This window comes from Perca fluviatilis, chromosome 7 (assembly GCF_010015445.1).
Source record: "Perca fluviatilis chromosome 7, GENO_Pfluv_1.0, whole genome shotgun sequence".
In the NCBI taxonomy this organism is placed as follows: domain Eukaryota; kingdom Metazoa; phylum Chordata; class Actinopteri; order Perciformes; family Percidae; genus Perca; species Perca fluviatilis.
The window spans coordinates 34073893-34100673 of NC_053118.1; the positions used below are offsets into that span (position 1 = coordinate 34073893).

The window sequence follows — 26781 nt, forward strand, 5'->3', positions numbered from 1 at the left end:
CGCGGTTATAAACTGGCATTGCTAACAATGGCTAACCGGGCTAGAGCTGATGAAAACAATGAAAAATCCGACTTGTAAATGGAACAAATTCAACTCGGGTGTGACGTCATTCCCAGCTTCAGGATTCTGAGTTCCGAGGTAAATGGAACGCACTATGACTCGAGATTGGTCGGGCTGGTGTGTAGGCGGGACTTTGATACCGCGGCTCTACCGCCCGATTACTACTGCGCAGATTCCGGCTTTAAAATTACAATATGGCAGCGCCCGCATCTGGGATATTTTGGCTTCACTTTTCTACAGTGGTAAGATGCGGAGACATGGCGTCCATCTTTATATCCAGTCTATGGTTTCGACTTTTTAGAGAGATCACCAGTGTATCCTGAAGCATTTCTGGAGCTTTTCAGGCATCCGTCAGGAACACTAAAGCATTCTAATAAAACCCAAATTTTGTTGTTGTGACACGTGTATATTTTACATATTAGGCACATTGATAGAAGCCTTTTAGTGTCCCCAGAATAAACAGATACAGATACATTTATTAATGACAGTCTGACATCACAGATAAAAAACTACACTACACAGCAGAAACCTCTTTCCATGTGGGAAAAGTTGGCATCTCAGGTATTTGGCTTGACAGATATGACTTTAGAACTACTGAATCTCTGTCACCTGTTGCTATGTTACAAACAGTGCTAACACAGATAACGAAGCATTTTAATAAAATGGAAGGACAGATGTAGAGGAAGAACAACTCTGAACTGAATTTCAAAATGTCAAGCCAATCCTTGGCTGGATCGTGTAAAAGCTTGAACGGCATAAATTAGCATTGACACGGTGCTGCTAACCTGGAAAAACACATTACATAAAATAATAATAAAAAAAACTCACGAGAAAGGGACAGGAAAGGCAAATCTTTCCCTCAGGTCCACACTCATGAAGGGCACATAGGCTATTCCATTGATTGTAGATGTACTCCTGAAAATTAAGAAAGAAAAGGTTTTGGTGTTACAGAGCAGTTAACGGTGGAATATAGTCGGTACTGTAGCGTGTGAGAAACTCTTTCAGACTTGTCTTTGGTGTGATGAACATTTATCTTTCTGTGGCTGTCACACCACCACCAGACTAATTCATTTTCCAGACATATTTTGCACTTTTTTTTCCAGATTTAACAGGATTCTTTTAAATGTTTTAAAATTTAAAAGAGATTTCCCACTTTAAAAAAACAAAAACATTTCCAGGACATTTTTAATGACCAATACCTATGTGTATATTTATTTGGTGGAAGTGGGTTAGTCTATGTCAAAGATGCCACTAGTGAAATATTCCACAAAATGGCTAAAGGAAGTCTTGAACTAAATTGGTAATCTGACATTAACTTTGTTTCTTTTTCAGTCCAGTTTTAATATAAAAAATTAGGTCACATTGTCTGAATAGTTTGTATTTGATGTCACCTTTAAAAGCCTTTTAACAGTCACACATTCACCAACAATCACATATTCAGGCACTGAGAATGCGATGCATGCTTTTTCAAATTTATCTCGTCTCCATCTAAAGTCTCAAAGGCCGCACTACCAGGCTTAGGAACTTGCGGTTTCTTTCAGTTTCTTCCCCCAAGCTGCCACCCATCTGAACCTGGCTGTCCGCTGGACTTTACTTAGATCCCTCCCCTCTGCCCCTTCCTTCTCCTGTCGCTGCACTTTAAAGGCCCTGACGCACCAACCCGATAATCGGCCTGTCGGACAGTCTGGCGAGGTCGGTGACTCGAGTGGGTTTGGTGTGTTCCGTGCCGTCGTCCGTCGGAGGGGCCGTCAGCCTTCATTTTGGCCGACCTGACTTGCTGGGTCGGAGGGCGGGCAGTCGGACTCAATGACCAATCTGATTGGTGGAGTGCTAACCCGGAAAAGGCCATCGGGTAGGTGTGTCAGGGCATTTATATATACTATACCATGTGCAAAAGTACATTTAGAAAATGTGCACGTTTATAATATAATGTAATTCACAACAATTCTGAGTATGTAAATGTTTATAATGTTAATAATGTCTTGTTTTTTAATCGACTGTGTATGCGCGCCGATTGTTGGAAAGCAATGACCTACATTTCGTTACATATGTGCCTGCACATTGTGTCAACGACAACTAAATTGAATTGAATTGAATCAGACAAGTATTAAATAGATAGCTGCTGACCCCTGTCAGTATCTATACAGCAATCACAATTTCAATACAGATTGAAAACCTTTCCACGCAACTAATTGCTTTGATCAACTGTCTTTGTCCAGGACTTTCCCCCTGAATGCAAAGTAGTATTAAAGAGTCTACCAAGTCTACCAGGATCAGGTGTAAATCCTTCTAAAAGTCCTATCATTGGACGAAAGATTCCACCAGCTGCCTCACCTGAGCACCTCGATCTCCTCCGACGTGTAGCGCTGACCCTGGGGCTCGCTGGACTGCACCGCCCGGACCGGCTGGGCTTGCTGTCGGTCATTGAGGCTGAAGTCTGGCCCGAGGGGGAAGAACTGGCGGACCGGCCCCCCAGAACTGGCACCGCTGCTGGGCTTGGCTCCAGCAGGCCCAGTCTTGTCCTGAGTTGGAGTTGACTTGGACTGGGATTCTTTAAGGCCCTCGGCCCTGACAGAACATAGGGGAGAGGTTTGTTTAATTGAAAAATAAAGTCAGTTATTTCTGGCAATAACAGAAAAATAAAGGACTATAATTTAGATTCAAAGTTATTAATTAATTAATTTTGTTTTTTTAATTTTTGTTTGTTGTTTCTTCTTTTGTATTGCTAATATTCTGGGTTATTTTATAGGATTTTATAGGATAGGCCAAAATAAACCTTCATAGGCTTCAGCCTGTTCCTTTTTCAGTTGTTGATTGTGAGTTATATTATGTGAAAAGGATTGGGGTAAACGTGTATAATAATGTTTTTGTCAACTGCATATTCACACAAATTGTCATGCTTTGTTCATTATAATGTAAACGTTCTAATAATACACCATTCCCATTTATGTGAATTAAATAAACTCTTCATTCATTCATAAAAAGAAGAAAACATTTGAAAGTGCTCATATTATGCGGTTTGGCTTTTTCCTTTTCCTTTATAGTGTTATATATCTTTTTGTGCACATTATAGGTTTACAAAGTGAAAAAGTCCAAAGTCCACCCCAAAGGGACTTACCATCTCCAACAGAAAACACTGTTCACAAACTGCTCCAAACAGCTCTACTCTAGTCCAGCCTTTACTTCAGAGACAAACGTACGTCACTTTGTAACACACGTTATAATGCGCGCCTAGCTGCTAGCGTGGTACTCCCTCATACTTTGCTTCTGACTGGCTAGTAGTGCTTACCTAGCTACTGAGCATGTGCGACTCCCAACAAAGATGGAACAGAAGTGCGATGCCTCACTCTGTAGCTAAAACAGAGAGCTTAACACACAGGGTGAAAAGAGGAGCTGCAGCAATGTGCAGTACAAGAAATATATAGTGTTTTTTTTTTTTATTAAACCATGTAAACATATTCTGATACCTCTAAATAAAATTATGAACCTGAAAATGAGCATAATATGAGCACTTAAAGAAAACAATCCACAAAACACTCATTCAGCCTCATTCAGTGGGGATTCTGGCTTACAACGAGAGGACTAATGCTAATTTTCTAATAAGTACCTGTCTAAGGCTTGACGCGCCAGCTGCTTCAGCTTGGTCTGCAGCGCCTGGTCCGACGTCTCGTTGGACTGTCGCAAACACAGAAGGAGAAACAGATGTGTAAAGGTTAGTAGAGCTGTAACAATTCAAAATGCCGCCGTTCAATTAATTGTCTCAGCAATGATTGCTATTTACAATATAATTGTCTCTTTCGGTCAAATTTTAACATTTTTATTTTATTCATTCCTTTTTCAAACAAATTAAAGTTTTGAATGAATCCCAGGATACATATTGTGGTTATTTGGCTGTCATGTGACCCAGATAATGTAATAACACAGGTACACAGCCTAGAAAGTAAACCAAGCCTGTTTATTATCATAAAAGATTTTTTTCTAACTGTATCCCCCTTTGTAATTTCTGTTGCTATGAACGTGTATATGGTCACGTTAGTTGTGTCAACAACTAACTATAAAAAGAATAATTAAAATATATAGTCCGACCAATAATCACTTATGTAATTAGAATTTGACATATCTAAACTAAATCAACATTTCTCAGTCATATGCCTTAATATCTTAGCTAATATTAGCAATTAATTGTGGTTAAACAAAGAAACTGCTATTAAGTATAAAAAAAAAAAAAGAAATTGACATTCAGACGATTATGTAATAATTGTTACAGGTAGAGCTGGGCAATATAGCCATATTATATAGATATCGTGATGAGACTAGATATCGTCTCAGATTTTGGATATTGTAATGTGGCATAAGTGTTGTCTTTTCCTGGTTTTAAAGGCTGCATTACAGTAAGGTGATGTACTTTTCTGAACTTACCAGACTGTTGTAACTGTTCTATTATTTGCCTTTACCCACTTAGTCATTATAGCCACATTGCTGATGATTATTTATCAAAAATCTCATTGTGTAAATATTTTGTGAAAGCACCAATAGTCAACACTACAATATAGTTGGGGTATCGATATCGAGGTATTTGGTCAAAAATATCGTGATATTTGATTTTCTCCATATCGCCCAGCCCTAGTTACAGGCCTAAAGGTTAGTCACTGTGACTGCGATAGTGCTGACAAAGAGAGAGAGAGAGAAGAGAGAGCTACCGTGCTTATGCACAGCTCCACAGCCTGGGTGTAAAGTTCAATGGCTTCATCATCATTTCCCTTCTCGTCTTCCTCAAAAGCCTGGGTGACCAGGAAGTGGGCTCGCTCCAGGTCCACATGCTGCCGTGACTTCAGCGGGTCGCTCTTCTGGGCCTGGACTGGGGTCAAAGGTCAGGGGAAGGAATGGTTAGTAGAGCACAGAACAGACACTTTGTCGAGAGATCCTACGTTCGGCCCTCTGACTGCTAACATTGTTGCATTTTATTGTCCATGTTTGGCTTCGAAAACATTTCATTTTATAAGTTACGTGTTCACAATTGAATCTAATCTTTTGAAAAATACTGAAGTAGCACTTACACTAAGTTGACAGTTTATTGGTTTCAAAAGACTGGAGTTATTCTTAAGCTACAGCACTTCTTCCTGTAACCAAATCAGGACTGGGTAGCCTAGTTCACTTTTTCTGGATGCATTAAAAAAGTAAAACTTTATTAACAACTACGAAAAACTCAAATCTACTCCTCACTTTAGAGCTGCTGTTACAGAAACATTGGCCTTTTATTTCACAGAAAACAGCAGTAACAATCCCTCCCACAGTCTCTGTGGGCACACCCATGGGCACACCACACACAAGCACACACGCTCGCACACACATGCACACACCCACATGTGCATGCGCGCAAGCACGTGCACGCACACACGCATGTAAACCATAGTGTCAACAGTCATGGAAAAAAGTAGTCAGACAGCAAATGAGAAAGTATGCCTTCAAGGGCCTATTCAGTAACCGTCCGGAACAATTCCTGACTTATTACTAATCACAAGCACCTCACCTCTTAAAGAGATGTAAAATCTGATTTGTTTACCTTCAGGGGGACAGTAGTTTGAGGGATGAATAATAATATCTGATGCTGGAAACACAGCAAAGACAGAAAAACTCCTGCTGTTCATGTCTAAGAGAAACCGTTCAAATTCACTGCCAAAGTGTCCATTTTCACGATATGTATTTTGGCTTTTTGTTTGTCTTCCGTGTTTGAGTTCCCAAAAAGAATGCATTGGGAATACAATGCTGCGTGCATCTTTCACTCTAGTTGTGCAAGTATGCAAATCAAAATGCTGTCTCAGCTCAACTCTGATGATGAAAACTAGGAACAGCAAAATAAAGCAGTGGATCCACAGAGTGTTCTATCAGGTGAGCTTACCAGCATTGTGGAGGGCTTGGACTCTATCCAAGTACTCGTTCACTTTGTCCTGGATTCCCTCCAGTTTGGACCCTGCCATGCCAGCATATATCAGGGCCTGGGCTGCCTCCTACAGCAAGAAAATCCCAGAAAATGTAGTTTCAAGTTATTTATTGTCATGCGCACGACAATTACTGAGAAGCAGTCCTTGGCAATGAAAATCAACCAAATGAAAAATTTTAATCCAAGACAAAATAGTGCAGAGCAGGAGTTAAAATATAAAGATATATAAAGTGGTGGAATGTGAGTACATTTACTCAAGTACTGTAGGCACCATTTCCAAGAACCCACGTGTCCTTATGGGTTTGTTTTTTTAAAGTATATTTTTATCCTGTTTTGTTTTTGTCTTACCTTTCATAATCTCTTTTGGCTGTCTATGTTTCCCTGTACTTCACTTTGTTGTGTATGTTATCACTTTCTTTTACAATAAAAAAAGTACAATTTTGAGGACTGCTTCAAATGTGCTCTAGAAATAAACTTTTCTTACTTATTATCTTACTTATTTACTTGTAACAGAGTACTTTTACACTGTAGTTAGTTTTCCTTATGTAAAATATCAGAATACTTCCTCCACCACTGGATGAAATAAAACTACTATTAGTACTTACTATTATTAATTACTTTGTGGTAGACAGTATTTCCAAAACAGTAATGTAAACATAAGAATTAATAAAAATACAAATGCAGAGATGTATATGTAAACAGTAGCCTACAGCATATAAAAGGTAAAGTGGCAGTATGAATGTAGTGGTTATAAAAAGAAATAAAGTTATTAATCGGCAGTCAGTGACAATATCAAAGCTTTATTATAGATTGATGTTACCATAATTTGATGAACATACAATTAAGTGAATCCAAAGTGACAAACTACAGTACATTATGCAAGTGAAAGTGAATGTTTACCTCTAGCTAGGTAAGATGAGCTAAGGCTCGATGGTGTTTTAAGCCCCCAACGTCGACTTCAAGCTTGGATGTATTAAGAGCTAACTGTCTATTAAGAGACTTCAAGGCACCTAACCATTGCCTAATCCTAGTGCCTTCCAGACAGCGCTGCCTGGAAGACGACGTTGGGGGCTTAAAACACCAAACACCTGAGCTAAGACAGTGCTAACGTTGACAGGTAGCAGCTATTTAAACCTGTCAATGTAAGCGTATAGCCACATACCTTATAATAAAATACAGCCTCGTTATATTTGCCGCTCTGGTCATAGGTGACAGCTGTTTTGGCAAATTTGACAGCATCGAGCTCCAGCGCCGTGCAGTCCATGCTGAACACAAAATTGTTGACAGAGTTACAAGCTAACTAGCTAGCTAGCGTGGTTCGCCAAATTTACGAAATGTCTGACTTTCTCTCGAAACACAGTTCGATTCGTCAACTCGGACAAAACATAGTAAATATGATACTGACGAGCGTCCTTAATCCAGTTGCCAAAACTGGCTATTTAAAGTTTTGCTTAATCTTTTGACAGATGACTGCTGTACTAGCGGATACCAAAACAACCATGTTGTTTCCGGGAGACACTTTTTTTTTTTTTTTTATCTTTATTGAAAATGACATTCAAATACACAAACACTGCAGACGTGTAACGTTTCTCAACGTAATAATGGTAAGAGAAACAGAAATATAATTTAAATAAAAATAATAACAACAAAATAGAATTGTAGTCTCATGCTTTGTTATGCTAACATATAAAGAACTACATTTAAAATGAGCTGTTACAACATGCTACCAGAAACGTAAAAAAGTGCCCCCATTGACTGTTTTCTTTTTTAAATAGCACATGAAAAGAACATTAACAGAACCTAAATAATAACAGGCCCATTACTTTATTTTTTAAAGCTTGACTCAATAGACATTATCACAGTAGTCAACGTTCACATTCACAATATCCTCATGAATCTAAAAATAAATATCTATCTTTAGCTAAATGTTAATTATACAGCAAGTTTTGAAGGAGTTAATGTTTGCCAGCGAGGTGACACTAAAATAAGAGGTTTTGTACACAATACAGTACATGTTTCTGGACATTATTTATCCATATTTAACACACTGTAAAATTGAATAGGCAGGTACTTTTACAACTTATCTGTACATATACACACACATATATATATATATATATATATATATATATATATATATATATATATACATACATACATACATACATACATACATACATACATACATATACATATATATATATATATATATATATATATACATACATACATACATACATACATACATACATACATACATACATACATATATACATATATATATATACATATATACTAACCATATACATATATTATATATATATATATATATATATATATATATATATATATATATATATACATTTACATTTCATTTGGCTGATGCTTTTAATGTCGCCACATGTGAGTGCATTTTTTTGTAGCCATATATACGTTTGTATTTATGTTTATGGAACAAATTAACAAAAGAAAACAAACAATCATGTAGAAGTTCTTTAGGTTATCCAATTCAAAATATCACCTTAATAAAATTTTATGAAGCAATTTTACATCTATTTTAATTGCCTACTTTTCTGGAAATATGATTTTCTTAAACTTCTAATGCATTGGGAATAGAAATCCTGTGAGTATTCAATCAAAAGGTATTTCTAATATACTTGAAATTCAGTTGATGTGCATTTCTTGATTTCATTTCTGAGACAGAAATGTATTTTTTAAACTGCGGTTCAGCTATTTCCAAAAAGTTCACATCCTCATTGGCCATACCCACAGTGTCCTCAGCACCTGTTCCTCCTCACTTCCTATAACAACCAAATCTGCATTTTGTCTTCTGCAGTTGTTTTGAGCCTCTTCCAAGGTTCTTTGATCAGGACCTTTATTAATTGCATTTGAACTTAAGTCCCATTAATCTGAGCAATATGAAAGAAAAACAACGTGTGGCAGCAGCTTTATTTAAGAGCCTTATTGGTGCAACCTGATAATAAGGAATTACAAATGTCCAAGCTCTAAGTAATAAATGCATGGACTATTTTTCTGCATTATTTTCAGAAAGGATGTGCCTATAATTTTTGCAATGTTACACATGTTGGACAAAGACAGCCCTTAAAGTTTGTTTTATGTGAGCGTTAAAGGATATATCCTGATCAAAGATAACTCAATGTCATCTAGAGTAGCTGTGTTTTAAGATTATGAGCTTCGGAGGTGTTTGGGGCCAAGTTTAATAACTTCTGTCTGGGTTTAACTTAAAGATATTGTAGGTCATCCAGGATTTTATATCAGGTCAGGTCATTCACCAACAGGCAAAAAAACACTTCTTGGTTTCATCCAGTTGATTGATAGATATAATTGGGTATCATCTGCATGACAGTGAAAGTTTATGGAAAATGTTCCTAATAATGTTGCCTAGAGGAAAAATATATAAGGTGAATAGAAGTGGTCCAAGCACAGAGCCTTGTGGAACTTTTGCGTGTCTGGAGGATTCATCGTTAACATGAACAATCTGAGATCGAGGTGATGAATAGGACTTAAACCAGCTTAGTGTGGTTCCTGCCAATTATATTTTCTGGTCTCTGTAATTGGATGTTATAGTTAATAGTGACTTTGGTACTATCTTGTTAATAAATACTTATTGATCATCTAGTAAAGATGTGTTATCAAGGAGAAAGCTTAAGTAGTCTAGTTAACAGGAACTGAAGAAATATGTAAACTTAGTTATAGGTGAAGGTTGAAAGGAGAAAAGCAGCCTTCACATATGTCAGGTTTTACATCTGTTTGTAGGATTCCTGCATTGAAAGATACCCTGTGGACTTTATAGGCCTACAACTTCACTTTGGACTATTTGGATCTGCTACATGTCTGTAAGATTTTGTATATTTACTTTTGTGAATAAATCACTGAACTGCCCCTTCTGCCTCTATTGTTTGCATTTGTGTCCTTCACTCGTTGCCCTGTGCATACCAGACATAATAAAATCAAACAGGTGTTTTGACATACTCTAATTTTAGGCCACCAGAATCTGTACTTTTCTGACTTTGTTCTCCCTGTGGTCTTACCATAAGAGACATGGCAGACATTAGACTTCCCCTTCACAACAACACGTTCCTATTGGCTGCTGAATTAATGAAAAAACGATAGTCACAACCTTGAAGCAGAAGTCCTGCTGTATTGTACCTGCTAAGTTGGAAAAACGAAAAAGCAGGAGACGACTAAAGACCTTCACAGCAGACCAGACCCTCATCCAGGACTGCAGCAGGACTTTAAACATTTGTTCAGGATGAACAGAAATCCACATGGGGAAATTGGTAATTTAAAATGTTCTGTTTATGTGTCTGCATGTAGGGAAATATCTAATATGTGTTTATTTACCACAATGTTGTCTACATTTGTATTTGATGTTAATCTTTCAGAGGAAATTGAAGAAGAATATAACTATGTTGATGCACCAGCCTGGACTGTGGATAAAGTGGCAGCCCCTCAAGGTACATTTCACTTTTTTTTTTTTTTTTTTTTTTATTGAATTTTGAGTTTAACAAGTACAACAACAACAAAAAAGGTATATATACACTTTACACATATATATACACACAAAAACATACAACAGAAAAATCCCACCCAAAGCGAACAACAGATGCTGCATTGTCTTATAACTGAGATCAAAGAAGTATGAAAGAGAAGAGAAGAAAAAAAAATAAAAAATAAAATAAAAAACAACCAGTACTGTACAAGAGGTAAATAACTGAGTAAATACAGATTAAATCAGACACAGTGAGGTCAGAGTCTCTCCAGGAAGGAATGCAATGGTCTCCAAAGTCTCCAAAATCTGTCAGGGTTATGATTGAGGTCATAAGTTAGTTTTTCTAAAGGGAGAAGAGACGATATCTGTGACAACCACATACCGACCGTTGGAACTTGTGGGGCGGACCACCTCAGTAAGATACATTTTTTAGCTAGAAATGAAAGAATTATCAACAGATATTTGGTGTCCGTGTCAAGGTTTTTGTCCAAAGTATGGTTTAACAGATAAAATGATGGGGATAATGTAAACTGTTTACCGATGACCTCCTGAACCACAGAATGAACCTCTTTCCAAAATGTCTGGATACGATCACATGCCCAGAACAGATGAATAAATGCACCCTTATGTGTCCTGCACTTATAACAAAGATCTGAACTGTGGGGAAACATTTTCTGGAGGCGAACAGGTGTAAAATAAGTTAGGACTTAAGACTTAAAATTCTGTTCATGTATAGAAGTCGAAATACATTTTGGGAAGATTCCATTGCAAATCTTGGTCCAACTCGCAGAGCTAAATGTGACCTCCAGATCACACGCCCCACAGGGGCTTCAGTGAGTCATAGGCTGAAGAGTCAGAATACAGCAGTAGAGAATGAATCTTTGAAATCAGTCCCTTAAAAGATTTGGCCGAAGCATAGCACTTTCCAACTCTGATAGCTCCAAGCTTATCTCATTCTTCCTAACCAGAGATTCCACAAAGTGGGCGAATTTGGAGATATTTGAAAAAGTCCTTACATGGAATGTCAAAATCCTTTCTAATTTGCTCAAAAGGTTTTACAGAGTTGGAAGTCAGTAGGCCTGAGACTTCAGGTAGGCCCTTGGATGCCCACTCCAGCAAACCAATACTCCTGATCTGCACCGGGAGGTCCGGGTTCAATGCTAGGGGGGAGCGAGCAGAAATAGCTGAGGGAATATTTAAGTATTTTCTCACATCCCTCCAGACCTGTAGTGTGTTATAGATAATGATATTTTTTTTGAGAGAGTTCAACTGGTCTATATCATTAATAAAGGGGAGGGATTCAAGCCTTCTAGGGTGACATGCCAGGGACTCAAGACTAATCCACAAAGAGTCCCTCTTCTTTATAAACCAGTTCGTCATCATTTTGAGTTGGGCCGACCAATAATAAAGTTGTAGGTTGGGGAGGGATAAACCTCCCAATTCCTTTGGTTTGGTAAGTTTCGAAAATCGAACCCTCTGATGTTTATTATTCCAAATGTATTGAGAAATATAGGAGTTTAGTGAATTAAAAAGCGCTGGGGTCAAGTAGCATGGGAGATTTTGAAATAAGTAGTTTAACCGTGGAAGGATGTTCATTTTTATAGTGTTTATTCTCCCAAAGAAGGAGGTCGGAAGGGAGGTCCATTTTTTCAAATCATTTCTGAGTTTTGAATCAGAGGTGAATAATTAGTCTCAAATAGATTGTTCAAGTCAGGGAGTGAGAAAAATACCTAGATATTTTTTAAGCCATTCTTCGATAAACCGAAATGGAGATTGTATGGTCGTATTCTGGGGGAATATTGAAGGCCAGCGCACCAGATTTTCCTAGGTTAATTTTATAACCTGAAAGGGCACTGAACAAGGTTATAGAGTCCAGAACTGCTGGAACTGATTTCTCAGGATCACTTAAATACAGGAGGACATCATCAGCAAATAATGAAATAACATGGTTCTTTTCACCCGCAGTAATACCGGTTATGTCCAGGTTAGTCCTGATGACCTCAGCCAAGGGCTCAATAAAGAGTGTGAACAGTAAAGGTGACAGGGGGCACCCCTGTCTACAACCTCTACGCACTGCGAACATTTCACATTTTTAATATTGTAAAGCATTGTATCTATTTATCAATCATTACGTAAAAAAAAATGTAAAAGTGATGAAGATTGAAAATGTGAACGTTTAAAAGCTCAGCTTCTTTTTTTTCTGTAGTACTTAAAATGCATTCAAAGCACCTTTGACTGTTAAATTGACATCATTAACTCAACTGAGTTTTTATTTTTCTCTCAGACCAGAGGTCTCTCTTCTTCACTCAGTCTTTTCCACTGATAGCAGTGTGTTGGCTGATACTGTTAGTCATCATGGGCCTTCGTATCCACTGTGAGTACAACTGTCTTAGCTTGTTGTTGTTGGTCCTTATTTAAAGGACAGGTTCACATTTTGTCAAGTTTGTCAGATGCCCATATGTACATAGAAACAGTTTGGTGTAATCCTTCCTCCTCCATACTGCTCATGTGTAAAGATGTATTCCAAAATTGATCTGAAGCTAATATGAGGCTTTAGCAGTGTGAGTTAGAGAAATCAAGTGTATATCATCTAAAGTTACAATCTTTTTAGTACAAAGTTCACTCTGTCTCCCTAGACAGGATTTCTGCAGCAGAGTAATAGAAACACTAAGAAGACACTTTATAATAAAAGGAAAATTAACACTTACTGAAGTAGGACTGTGGACATTGTCCCCTACCTCTTACATTGGAAGTGCATTAGAAATGCATCTCTTATTCAACAGTAAAAACTGGAAGAATGATCAGAACAAGGAAACCCACTATGACTATTGTTTTACGATAGATTTAAAAAAAGTTAACCCATTCTGTAATGCCTTTTAATATAATGCAAAATATTTCCTTATCTGTTTTTTTTTTTTATAAAATGTATGTGTTAATCAACTTGCCTTGAAAAAAAGTCCATCACCTTTCTCTGTCACTGTAGTCACTTCTGAAAGCAACGCCAAGCTGACGGCAGAAAACCAGCAGCTGGAAATACTGATGCATCTGAACTCGACTCTACTGGCTGCACATGAAAACTTGGGGAGGTACTGCAACAATCTGACCGTCCAGTTTGATCTCCTGACACAAAACTGTACTGTCTTAGAAAGCAAGATCAAAGACCTGACTGCAGTGAACCAGCAGCTGACTGCAGACGTCCAGAACCTGACAACACGAAGCCTGCAGCTGGAGACACAGAGGAACAACTTAACAAAACAAATACAAAACATGGAGACAAACTGGAATAAACTCAACGTCAGCCGAGCTCAGTGGAGCATTGATGCCTACTGCCCCAGAGAAAATAACGGTATGTTTAGAACCAATTAATTAATTCCAAGAATAACCAATAATAATAATATCACAGTGCAGTAAAGTTGTTTATTGGTTGGTCTCTGTTGTTTCAGCGCGACTGTGTAAAGCCTGTCAGGAGGGCTGGAGACTCAACCAGTCCACCTGCTATGTGGTTCATGATGCTGTTTCGACTTCTGGTCATAAAACCTGGGAAGAAGCTCGAGAAGTATGCAGAAGAGAAAGTTCAGATTTTGTCATTGTACATAATCAAGAGGAACAGGTAATGAGAAAACTGTGGGAATTTTGATGACACGTAAAATTGAAATGTATTTTCCGCAGGTCTGAACTCTGTGAGTCTGTAGATCACAGTGTGTTTATTTAAGTATAGTGTTTGAAGATCTGATAACTTTTTCTGTATTGTCAGTATGCACTCAATTACTACAGCTGGTTCAGTACATTAACCACTGGATACTGGATTGGCCTGAGAGCTGAAGGTTGGCGATGGAAGTGGATTGATGGAAGTGATCTGACTGTAAGGTAAGAGACACATTCCTAAACACTTTGAATCATGAAATCTATCAGCCTTGATCTAAACATCATGTTCTTCCCTCAGCCACTGGACACCACAACTTCCTCCTGCTGCTGACGGTCAGTGTGTAATGTCTGTCCAGAACGTAGGATGGAGATCAGTGAGCTGTGCTGAGAAAAAACGATGGATCTGCAAAAAGAAGGCTTTATATGTTTAAACACTGCAGTCAGACTTGAGAAGTTTACTGGATACTCTGCATGATAATCTTAACTGTCTTATAAATATCAAACCATGACTTCTACTTAACAGTTTTCAAAACTGTTTGTGTGTGTCTAAAAAAACATATATCAGATTAAATGTATAGCTGCTATTAGATATTGGATTTTATACCATGGTCTGGGTAAATACTCAATTCTGATTGGATGCAGGATGTCCATTAAAAAGTGATACAAGACACATACTAACAAGTTCTGGTAAAACTGTTCAGCATTTCAAAGTAATGCGCTACTTTAAAATAAAAATAAAATGTTAATCTGCAACACTGTGTAGTCCTCTGAACATTACAGGATGGCGCCTACGACTCAAGCTGCAAGGAGTAAGTTACACCCTACACTGCCTCTCTGGACCTACTTTGTTTCACAGCAATCATCTCTCAAAATTTTCGCTGTTCAGAGCGTTACTTCAGGCTGCTGCCAAAAGTTCACATGGCAGATCATTAGGGCCCGAGCGCCGACAGCGGCGAAGGCCCTATTGAAACTGAAGGAATTAATCTTTCTATTCTTTCTTTTTCCCGTCAAATGAATTGGCTTTTTGAGGGGCTTAATATATTCAGAAACTCACCAAATTTGGCAGTCGCATCAAGTCTGGTGAAAATCTACGTATTTTAAGGGTTTCGGGAATAGGCGCACAAAAATGGCTTGCTAGCGCCCCCTAGAAAGTTAAGAAATTTGAGCCCCTGCAGTGCGTTTAACGTAGACTCACGAAACTTGGTACACATATGTAACATGTCAAGATGTACAAAAAACTTCATTAGAGCCATACCCTAAACCCAACAGGTAGTCTGCCATTTTGAATTAAATGTTCGAAATTAGTGCGATTTTGGCCATTTCCACATGTTGTACTTAAACGAACTCCTCCTAGAGATTTCATCCGATCAACTTCAAACTCGGTCTGTGCCATCTTAAGATGTTAAAGATGAAAAGTTGTTAAAAGAAAAACTTTTCGTCATAGGGCGTGGCCGTGGCAGGGCGGCCATTTTGTGCGTTTTGCCGCCGAAACAGGAAGTGGGTGTAACTCGAGTGTACGTTGTCCGATTACCTCGAAACTTTTCAGGATTCATAAGAGTCCAACCCTGAGGACAAATAAAGGCCGATATTTACTTAAAGTCATAGCGCCCCCTAGTGGCAACAGGAAGTAGGTCTAAAAGTCAAGGTGCTATACTTTAACGAACTCCTCCTATAGATTTCATCCGATGGACTTCAAACTTGGTCTGTACCATCCCAACGCCTTAACGATGAAAAGTTAATAAAAGAAAAACTTTTCGTCAGACGGTGTGGGCGTGGCGTGGCGGCCATTTTGAATGTTTAGCGATGAACAAAGAAGTTGTTGTAACTTGAGTGTACGTTGTCGTATCTGCCTGAAATTTCTCACAATTGACAAGGGTCCAGGCCTGAGGACAGCTACAGGCCAAAATTGACTTTTGGTCATAGCGCCCCCCGCTGGCAACAGGAAATCTGCCTTATATGACAAACATCCTCCGATTTGCATGAAACTCAAAATGTGTGGTCTACGTGTGATACTGAGCCGCCCCCTATAATATGGCCACGCCCACTTACTCAGGCCACGCCCCCTTTCATAACATTTGAACCGTTTAAGGTAGAGTCTTGTGTGAGGTGTCATTGAACTCAGCAGAGAGTTCCTTCTTTATTGGTGATGGTTTGGCACGCCCCCTATGCATAAGCCACGCCCCCTTTCATAACATTTGAACCGTTTAAGGTATATCCTTGTGTGAGGTATCATTGAACTCAGCATAGACTTCTTTCTTCATTGGTGATGTTTGACCCGGCCCCTATGCTTAAGCCCCGCCCCCTTTTCTTAAAATTTGAACCATTTAAGATAGACCCTTGTGTGAGGTATCAATGAACTCAGCAGAGACTTCCTTATTCATTGGGGATGGTTTGGCCCGTCCCCTATGTTGAAGCCACGCCCTTTTTAATAAATGCTGACCCATCTAAGGTAGAGTCTTGTGTGAGGTATCATTGAACTCAGCAGAGACTTCTTTCTTCATTGGGGATGGTTTGACCTGCCCCCTATGCATTAGCCACGCCCCTTTTCACAGCTAATGAACCGTATGACGTAGAGTCTTGTGTGAGGTATCGTTGAACTCGGCGGGGAGTTCCCTTTTCATTGGTGACAATTTGCGGCGTCTGAGTGCCGCGCAAATGCACGGTCGCAAGTAGCGGAGTCCGCCGGTAACCCCGACGCGCACCGAGGCGCGAGGGCCCGTCCATCGCTGCTCGCAGCTTTAATTTGTTTGTGAAAGTGTTGATGTTGATTTGGGGACAATGACATTGCTGGATAGCTAGCTTATCTTATGCGGTCAAATTATATTTATTGATTGTCAGCCATACACAATGTTACCAACTTTGAATCCTGTATGTCCGGTAAGGGACATACAGGACATACTGCTCCGCCTTTTGCGTTTTCTCGGTCACATGATAAACTCCCAGGTGCTGCTAATGCTGCTAATGGGTATCGTAGCTTCCCCGGTACCGACAAATTTGAAGAAGGAAACATGGAGGACCACACGCATTCAAAAGAGACTGGCGTTATCGGAAATGATACGTATTTTGAACTGTGTGGCGCGAGAGAGTTGATTGCCATATATGATGTCAACGCTAGACGGGAGAAATTCCCCCACATAGGACGATTAACAATAACTTTTACACTGTGACAACAATGACACTTTGGTGCTGATGTCGATCATGTGTAGCTGATTTTTGAGCTTCAGATGAAGTGAATAACACACAAACATAAACTGAGGCCAGATCTGCTTCTGTCTCATGCTGTCCAATCATGTTACAACTTCCTGAATTATGTTCTAGCTGTTTATTCACATCCAAGAAATCAGCATCATGTACAAGCTCTGCAGAGCTCGGAGAAGACCTGTTTCCCAGATTCTCCAGTGGTCCTCTGACTTTCTTTGTTTGAACATGGTATATATTCTATAATGTGTGTAACATCAATGGGGGAGGAAACAATACTTTGACCAATGGCTACAAGCCAACTGGCCTTATTTTCAACATCTTGGGGGGGCCCCATTGATAACACTTCCCAGATGTTTCCAGAGAGGTGTCTTCTGAAAGTAGGCTAAAGTTCATCACTTCTAGCTACATATAGATAGTTCAGATATGGCCTAAATACAAGTTATAGAATGATCAGATAAAATAGGATGACAATACACCTCACCTTTTACCATCTTCAAATTCTCTGCTCTGTGTTCTCAGTGTGTGTTTTATGTTTGCAGCATAGAGTAGCACTTTTAATGTTGTGCAATGACAATAAAGTCAATTTGGATTCTGATTGTTGACTGACTGATATTTTCAATGAATATGTAGGAAAAAACAATGACAAGTGCGACAGCATTTTTTTATTCAATGTAATGGACTGAATCATGTATTTGCTTCCTGATAGATGGATAGATAATGTCACTACTACATATTAATATTCTTTACATCAGGATACAAATGCCCCGTAAAACATTACTCTGGGAACATTCTGTTGAGAACAAGTGATGCAGCGTCCTCTGCTGGCCAAAAAGTAACATGACAGGAAGAAACAGGAAACTTTGAGGAGGTTGTTCCCTTTTATCATTCTGATATAAAACATGTAATCACTGTATCTCTAACAAAGATGCAGAGAGAAACACACAGAGCATAAACACACATTTTATATTTAGAAGGCCAGTTGATATTAACATGCAAAGTATCTAGTACTCTTCTCTAGAGTCTGACTGCAGTGTTTAAACAGATACAGCCTTCATTTTGCAGATCCATTTTTTCTCTCTCAGTACAGCTCACTGTTTTCCATCCTTCATCTGGGACAGACGCTACACAGTGACGGTCAGTAGGAGGGGGTGTCAAGGAGCTGAGGGATGAACATGATGTTTAGATCAAGGCTGATAGAGTTTATGACTGAAAGTCATAATCAATCCACCGCCATCTCCCACCTTCAGCTCTCAGCCCAATCCAGTATCCATCAGTTCCTGAACTGTCCCAGCTGTATGTTCTGACAACAGAGAAACAGTTATCAGACATTAAAAAAAAGATACGTTGTGAGCTATTGACTCAGTGTGTTCAGACCAACAAAAAATACTTTTCAATTTCACATAAACTGTCATAGAAATGCAACTATTTTCTAATTACCTTTTTCTCTAGATCATCATCCAAATCTACACCCTTTCCTCTGCAGTCTTCTTGAGCTTTTAAACATTCACACTTTCGATCTTTAACCTATAATTTTCAAACAACTAAATAAAGAGTTGTAAATACGTACATCACATCTCTTACATGTGTGAAATGTATTGTGTTCATAATGAACCTGCAGGAGGAGCTGTCACTTTATCCACAGTGCATGCTGGTACATTAACATAGTCAGCTTCTGCTTTGATTTCCTCTGAAAGATCAACATCAATAACAAATGCAGTTTTACTGCCAATACGTTGAGCACATTGAAGGAACCATGATTCAAAAGATGGATATTATGCTCAATGTCAACATTTTAAAAGCAGTTGGTTACAGTCAAAGCATAACAAGCAAATGACAAAACACTGTACTGGTACATTTTTTTAATTAATTTTTAAGATACAGACAAAAGTATGTTTTTTTTAGTTCTGCTCTGAAGTTGGGACAGAGTTGTTTGGTTAGCAGCTAATGGCCATTAGTTGTGATGGATTTAACCCACACTGTTTGTCTGCTACATCTTCTCACAAAATACACAATTTGCTTTTTCTTTGATACTATAAGTTGTGAGTTTTTGTTGTCATTTATAATATACCTGCGCTGGCTGCCATTTTATCCCCAGTGCTGTTAGCAGAGACACCTCCTTCCTCAGTTTTCTCTGAGACAAAAAGAAAATACAAATCAAACACAGAAATAAATCTTTAAATTCCCAATGTGTTGAGCAGAGTTGAAACATCATAATTTGACTTGATTTAATTTGATTTATTGCTTTGCACACATTCAATAAAATAAAAAAATAAAAAAGAAATACACCATATAACACAACTTATATCTTTCACATGGAAAGAGAGAAAGAGTGTGATGGACAAAAACTGGGGGTGGGTGTGGTGTCCCTATAACTCAACTGATAATAAATAGAAAAAACAAAAAAATTATAGGCTAAAACTTCATATTGAAATTGAATGAAAATAACATAAAAATGAAAATAGGACATTTAAATAAAGCAGAAGAAAAGATCAAAAGCTGGTACATCATTTCAGTTTATCTCTAATTTCCTTCTGTGTACAGATAGGGAGGCATTTGGGCATTTTAAAACCCACTGATGTTGGGTGTTATCAAGCATCAGAAGCATCATGCATTGTAAAAATAAAGTAGACAACATCCTGGTTCATAAAATGTACAGTAGATAATGTCTTATCAGCTTATCAGCTATCAGGGAGGGGTTCCAGCAACGTCCAGGTGGGAGGAGGCCTCGGGGAAGACACAGGACTAGGTGGAGGGATTATATCTCCAACCTGGCCTGGGAACGCCTCAGGATCCCCCAGTTGGAGCTGGTTAATGTGGCTCGGGAAAGGGAAGTTTGGGGTCCCCTGCTGGAGCTGCTGCCCCCGCGACCCGACCCCGGATAAGCGGACGAAGATGGATGGATGGATGGATGGATGGATGGATGGATGGATGGATGGAGAAGGGGAAGTCTAGTGGTGTATTACTGTCTACACAATCTATGTTTTGATACTGACGAGACCATATGGGGAACGAAGTCAGAGTAGTACAGATAGTGGCCTAAAAAACGTACATGTTACCAAGCTATGATAAAATATTCAGTAATGAACAATCTCTCTCATCACATTTTTACTTCATTCCTGACAAAAGAAAAAAAACATAAAATTCCTTTGTAAAAAACACAATATGACACTTCCCTCATAACTGACACTTCCTGTCTGAGCTATGGTGCTCTGTTTGGCCATCCTGTTTAATCATGTAACCACATCCTGAATAATGTTCTTTCTGACCTAAGATAAATGTAACACTATTCTGCCCTACAGGTCTTATGAACAGTGCCCAGATTAGTTACTTAGACTCAATATGAATACTATCTGTAATCAGGACGGGTGCGTCCACATTTAACGTTGTTGGGGATTTTGCAATTAGAGCAACCCAGATTATTTTAATTGCTTTTAATATGCTTGTCTTATGTGTTGGTTTTATTGCTTATCTGTTTTTAATGTGCTATATGTGCTGGTTTTACTGTAAAGGGTCTTTGAGTACCATGTAAAGCGTTATATAAATAAATGTATTATTATTATTATGGCATTTCAATTTAAATGTAGCAGATGTGTCAGCTAAACATTCATTCTGTAAACTGTATTAATTGTTGGTATAACAAAAATAGGTTTTGTTGTTTACCCCAAAGTGACCCTACCTGTATTATGTAACTTATCAGACGATTGTTGCCTCTTTTTTAGGTGGCAGAAGTGAAAATGAATCAGCCTCAACATCTGTTGTGTCCTTGTTTCAGAATGATGAAGAAAGTTAGAGCATGATGTCACAGGATGATTCTTTCCTTGGCAGCTATCATGTTCTTCCTAAATAATGTACAGATTTTTACACGGTTTATTTTTAAAATGGCTTAAAGAATAGTGCATATGTCTGCTGTCAAAACTAGGGGAAAAAAATTAGATGCAGCGCCCCCTGCTGCAACAATTTAAAATTTAAAACGACAAGGAAAACAGGAAACTTTAAAGTCAAAATCAAAGTATCTTTATTAGTCTTCCCAAGGAGAAATTCGTTTTTGTCACAGGGAGACATTGCTGCAAGAGTTACAACAGAGACAAAACAAGCACAGGGTTAATTTTCTATACTTGTGCAAAAAAGCCATCCTTCCTACATCCTAAAAAAGTTGTTCCCTTTCATCAATCTGGTATAAAACCTTTAATCACTGCATCTCTAACAAAGATGCAGAGAGAAACACACAGAGCACAAACACACATGTGATATTTATAAGCCAGTTGATATTATCATGCAGAGTCTGACTGCAGTGTTTAAACAGATAGAGCCTTTATTTTACAGATCCATCGTTTTTTCTCAGCACAGCTCACTGATCTCCATTCTGCGTTACGGACAGACATTACACACTGACTGTCAGTAGGAGGATTTTGTTGTGTCCAGTCACTAAAGGAAGAACATGATGTTTAGATCAAGACTGATAGAGTTTATGATTCAAATGGTTTAGGAATGTGTCTCTTACTTTACAGTTGGATCACTTCCATCGACCCACTCCCACATCCCACCTTCAGCTCTCAGGCCGATCCAGTATCCATCAGTTCCTGAACTATTCGGGCTGTATTTACTGATTACACCCTGACAAGACAGAAAAAGTTATCAGAGATTTAGACACTATACTTAAATACACACACTGTGATCTACAGACTCACACTGTTCAAACCAACAGAAAATATGTTTCAAGTTTATTATCAAAAATCCCACAGTTTTCTCATTACATGTTCCTCTTTAGTATAGACAGCCAAATGTGAACCCTTTCCTCTGCAGTCTTCTCGAGCTTCTTCCCAGGTTTTCCGATCAGAAGAAACAACGTCATGAACCTCATAGCAGCTGGGCCCGGTGAGTCCCCAGCCCTCCTGACAAGCTTTACACCGTCTCCCTGAAACAACAGAGACCAACCAATAAACAACATTACTGCATTGTGATATTATTATTATTGGTTATTATTGGATGTAATTAATAGGATCTGAACATACCGTCATTTGTTTTGGGGCAGTAGGCATCAATGCTCCACTGAGCTCGACTGACGTTGAGTTTAATCAAGTTTGTCTCCATGTTTTGTATTTTTTCTGTTAAGTTCTTCCTCTGTGTCTCCAGCTGCTGGTTTCGTGTTGTCAGGTTCTGGACGTCTTCAGTCAGCTGCTGGTTTTCTGCCGTCAGCTTGGTGTCGTTTTCAGAAATGACAGAAATATCTAAAGTGACAGATAGAGGATGGTGTTGAAAAATGTGAACCGGTCCTTTAAATAAGGACTACCAAAAACAAGCTAAGACAGTGTGTGTCCATGATTTTTTGTATTTGTTCTGTCAGATTGTTGTTGTCTCTCCTCAACTTCTCATTGTCTAAGCTGAGTTTGTTGTTGAGGTTCAAATCTATCTTACAAACAGTTCGGTGTTATATGAACACTGAAACTGGGTTTTCTTGCTCTGATCATTCCTCCTGTTCATTCTGGTGAATAAGAAATCCCTTTCTAATGCACTTCCAATGTAAGAGATAGAGGACAAAGTCCACAGTGCTACTTTAGTCTAAGTCTGTCAAAATAAGTTGTTATCATTAAATGTCCTCTTTGTGTTTCTATCAATCTGCTGCAGAAATCTTGTCTGGGAAAACACAGTGAACTTTGTACAAAAAAGTTTGTAACTTTAGATGAAACACACTTGATTTCTCTAACTCAGACTGCTGAAGCCTCATGTTAGCTTCTGATAAACCTTTGAATACATCTTTGCATAGAGCAAGTATGAAGAGGAGAAGTACTACAGCAAGAAAACTGTTTCTATGTACATATGGGCATGAGACAGACTTGACAGAATGTGAAGCTGTCCTTTAAATAAGGTCTACCAACAACAAGCTAAGACAGTGGTACTCACAGTGGATACGAAGGCCCATGATGACTAACAGTATCAGCCAACACACTGCTATCAGTGGAAAAGACTGAGAGAAGAAGAGAGACCTCTGGTCTGAGAGAAAAAGAAGAACTCAGTTGAGTTAATGATGTTGATTTAACAGTCAAAGGTGATGTGATTATATTTGAAGTCCTACAGAAAAAAAGAAGCTGAGCTTTTAAACATTCAAATTTTAAATCTCCGCCACTATCACATTTTTTAACAATATTAATAAATAAATCTCATGTTTAACAATTCTGAATGTGTAAAAATGTACCTGGAGGGCTGACACTTTATCCCCAGTGCATGCTGATACATTAAAATAGCTAGCTTCTTCTATGATTTCCTCTGAAAGATAAACATATGTTTTCAGTTCCTCTTTAAAGTTGTGGCAGAGTTGTTGTTTGGTTAGCAGCTAATGCTGAGTCATTGTGAAGGATTTAACCCTCACTGTTTGTCTGCAACATCTCCTCACGCTGCTGCAGTTCACCTTTCAACTCCAGCTTTTCAACTGGGACTTCTTATCACAATCAAATATCTTTCTGCTGAGACTGAAGACCCATGAGACAAAATCAAATCATCCGTTTAAAAATACAAAATTTGCTTTTCCATAATACTGTAAGTCAGGGGTTTCCAAAGTCTGAGACTGTGATGCCTATAGGATCCTGATAATGTTATTTGATCCCATAGACACTCAACAATTGAGCCAAAACAGCCTCATATTGCTGTTTGACATAACTTCAGACTACACCAGGTACATCAAATAAGTCTCTCATAAGGCATTGATTAGTTTCTGACTCTAGGAAAGTGGAGAAAACAGCAACACCACACACATTTAGGCTATTCTTTATGATCTTCTTTTGTTAAAAGTCATATGTTAACACTTCCATTCACTGACCCTCCCCTGAAACTGTTTGGAGTCCACGTGGGGAGGCCCGCCTCACACTTTAACCGTTGTGTTGTCCTGGGGTCAAATGTGACCCGTTTTCAAAGTTTTTAATATCAGAAATATGGGTTTCTTGAACCAAATTGCCCAACAATAACATGGATGTACGATGTATGGAACCCATACAACATTTAAACAAAAATAATAATAATATTTTGGTGTTTTATTCAATTTCATAACATTTAAATTTTTTTTTAAATGGTTTCAAAACTGTATCGTCTGTGATCCATCACAATATCCTCTGAGCTTAACTAATAGTAAAAAATAATTTATAATGTCTGCTTTTTTAACTCAAAAATGTGGTATAATGTCATGTAAGTTAGGTTTATTGACCATTAATTTAAAAAAGTTTTGAAAAAAGTGACAAAAACGTTTAAAAAAGCGCCAAAAAAAGTGCATTTTCAATTTTGACCCGCTAGGAACACAAGTTCATGGTCGACGGGAAAACAACACAAGGGTTAAAAAACCTCTGCTCATTAATACATCTTTTTTTCTGATGAGAACACCGTCATTTAAAATATAGCTGAGCTGGCTGCCATTCTATCCACAGTGCTGTTAAAAGACAGCTCCTCTCTGTTTTCTCTGAGAAACAAATACATGACATCTTATTATTCCCTATGTGTTGATCAGAGTAGAACAGTCAGAATGAATTTGGGAATTTTAAAACTGATGTTGTAAAGCATCAGAAGCATCTCACATTGCAAAAAACACAAATAATATACATAAATATAAATATACAGTAGTACCTGGAGGGGCTGCTACTTTACCCACAGTGCACCCTGGTACATTAACATAGTCAGCTTCTTCCTCGATTTCCTCTGAAAGATCAACATCAAACACAAATGTTCATATGTTCATATGCAGTTTTACTGCCAATATGTTGAACACACTGGAGTAAAGTTTCAACCTGCAGATAAAGAGACATTACATTCTCTAAGAAACAGTCAGCCTATTTTGATCTAATTTTGTTCTGTTCACCTGTAGTCCTCGATATCAAACTAAAGCAGAACTAAAAACCAAACAGGTACAGATATGGTTTTAGTTCTGAAATTAAATCCTAACATTCCCAGTGTGTTGAGCAGAGTGGAAAAATCATATATAATATGGGCATTTTAATAAACCTTGGTGCTTTTCAATAAAAAGCATCTAACATTACAAAACTCAAAGAATGTAGACAACATCCTGGTACATAAATACAGTAGATAATGTATTACAGGTACACACATAAACATGAGAATATGTAGAAGTACCAGCTGTATCCTGTGGTCTTCTGTTCATCCTGAACAAATGTTTAAAGTCCTGCTGCAGTCCTGTATGAGAGCTGTTAGGAGGCCGTCTGGTCTGCTGTGATGCTCTTTACTGGACTTCTGCTTCCAGGTTGTGACTGCCGTTTTCCCAAATTAACAGGTTAAATAACCTTGTTGTTGTGAAGGGGAAGTGAATTGCACGCACAGTGTCTGTTTTGGTACGACCACAGGGGGAACAAAGTCAGTCAGTCAGTCAGTTGACCTTTCATAAATCCACCCTAACTTTTATCATAATCAAAAAGAGTCAATCATATCTTTCTGCTGAGACTAAAGACCCATCTGACAAACATTCATTTCCACTTTTTGGTCAAACCGTGATCAATAACGTGATGGTGGTGTGTGTTGTTTTGTGACCAAACATGGTGAGAATAAATATCTACATTAAGACGAGCAGCATTGATGGACACAGTGATGTATTGATGAGCTCTTAAACATTCAAACTTTCAACATAGCTAATTATCACATATTCTTCAGCAATAATGATGAATGAACAAATCAATAACTGTTCACATAGAAGTTCATTGTTCATCATACTGAGAACAAACATCCATCTCTCCTCCCCTGTACCTGCTTATGTCTGTTTACAGGAGCATATCCCAGCATGCACTGCGTGAAAGGCAGAAACAGATTGACCTTCCCGTGTTTGGACTGTGGGAGGAAACCCATGTGAACATGAGGGAACATGTAAACTCTAAAAGCAGCGAACACACTGAGACCAGATCTGCTTCTGTCTCATCTGGATTAAACATGTTACAGCATCCTGAATACGGTTGTTCCTTCTCTGTTGATTAAAGCATGCTGACATTTACAATAAAAAAAAAAACATGTAAGAGATTTTCATTCAATGTTGGCTGTTGGCTTATTTATGGCAACTATATAAAATCTCACATAGAAACAGGGCTTCCCGGATAGATCAGTTGGTAGAGCGGGCGCATTTGATAATGTTTTACATGTACACACAAAAACATGATAATATGTTAAAGTACCAATCTCCTCCTGTGGATTTCTGTTGATCCTGAACAAATGTTTAAAGTCCTGCTGCAGTCCTGTATGAGAGCTGTTAGGAGGCCGTCTGCTCCACTGTGATTGTCTGATTTGAGGTTGTGCCCTATTTTATTCAGTTTATGGTTGTGATTGTCATTTTTTCTTTCAATCTGCTTGTCTCACACATCCTGTTCCAGTGGCTGTTTATGGGGGGCGGAACGAGAACTTCCAAAAAAAAAAAAAATCCTCTGTGCCGCAAAGTGTTTTT

The 26781-nt window shown here is 38.4% G+C and overlaps 3 protein-coding genes across 4 annotated transcripts in view; 1 reads left to right on the top strand and 2 right to left on the bottom strand.

Moving 5' to 3' along the window:
• The window catches only part of capn7 (calpain 7), a 32964-nt gene extending 25455 nt beyond the window's left edge, over positions 1 to 7509 (bottom strand). For both annotated transcript variants that reach the window (XM_039806378.1, XM_039806377.1), the window contains exons 1-6: positions 7164 to 7509; positions 5960 to 6068; positions 4761 to 4918; positions 3668 to 3735; positions 2395 to 2628; positions 889 to 975 (exon numbers count right to left, since the gene is read on the bottom strand). In XM_039806378.1, coding sequence (XP_039662312.1) covers positions 889 to 975; positions 2395 to 2628; positions 3668 to 3735; positions 4761 to 4918; positions 5960 to 6068; positions 7164 to 7265 — 758 coding nt within the window. In that variant the 5' untranslated portion in view covers positions 7266 to 7509. The remainder of the gene's footprint in view (positions 1 to 888; positions 976 to 2394; positions 2629 to 3667; positions 3736 to 4760; positions 4919 to 5959; positions 6069 to 7163) is intronic.
• Positions 7510 to 10202: 2693 nt separating this feature from the next.
• On the top strand, positions 10203 to 14854 carry LOC120562692 (C-type lectin domain family 4 member G-like). The gene is made up of 7 exons (XM_039806542.1): positions 10203 to 10302; positions 10408 to 10479; positions 12799 to 12888; positions 13498 to 13860; positions 13958 to 14124; positions 14269 to 14381; positions 14458 to 14854. Exons 1-7 carry the CDS (start codon positions 10275 to 10277, stop codon positions 14588 to 14590), a joined length of 966 nt encoding a protein of 321 aa, XP_039662476.1. The 5' UTR covers positions 10203 to 10274; the 3' UTR covers positions 14591 to 14854.
• Positions 14855 to 21358: 6504 nt separating this feature from the next.
• Positions 21359 to 23619, bottom strand: LOC120561752 (snaclec clone 2100755-like). Its single transcript, XM_039804986.1, has 6 exons — positions 23554 to 23619; positions 23262 to 23351; positions 22373 to 22588; positions 22115 to 22275; positions 21862 to 21974; positions 21359 to 21785 (listed from the first exon to the last, which is right to left on the bottom strand). The coding sequence occupies exons 2-6, from the start codon at positions 23278 to 23280 to the stop codon at positions 21656 to 21658; spliced, it is 639 nt and encodes a 212-aa protein (XP_039660920.1). The 5' UTR covers positions 23281 to 23351; positions 23554 to 23619; the 3' UTR covers positions 21359 to 21655.
• Between the last annotated feature and the right edge of the window lie 3162 nt (positions 23620 to 26781).

Coding starts and splice junctions, on each gene's coding strand:
- LOC120562692 (XM_039806542.1), top strand. CDS start 10,275: ATGAACAGAAATCCACATGGGGAAATTG. Junction 10,480..12,798: donor TAAAGTGGCAGCCCCTCAAG/GTACATTTCACT, acceptor TTTTTCTCTCAG/ACCAGAGGTCTCTCTTCTTC. Junction 14,382..14,457: donor GGAAGTGATCTGACTGTAAG/GTAAGAGACACA, acceptor TTCTTCCCTCAG/CCACTGGACACCACAACTTC.
- LOC120561752 (XM_039804986.1), bottom strand. Junction 22,276..22,372: donor CTGCCCCAAAACAAATGACG/GTATGTTCAGAT, acceptor CTGTTGTTTCAG/GGAGACGGTGTAAAGCTTGT. Junction 21,975..22,114: donor TCTATACTAAAGAGGAACAT/GTAATGAGAAAA, acceptor CTGTCTTGTCAG/GGTGTAATCAGTAAATACAG.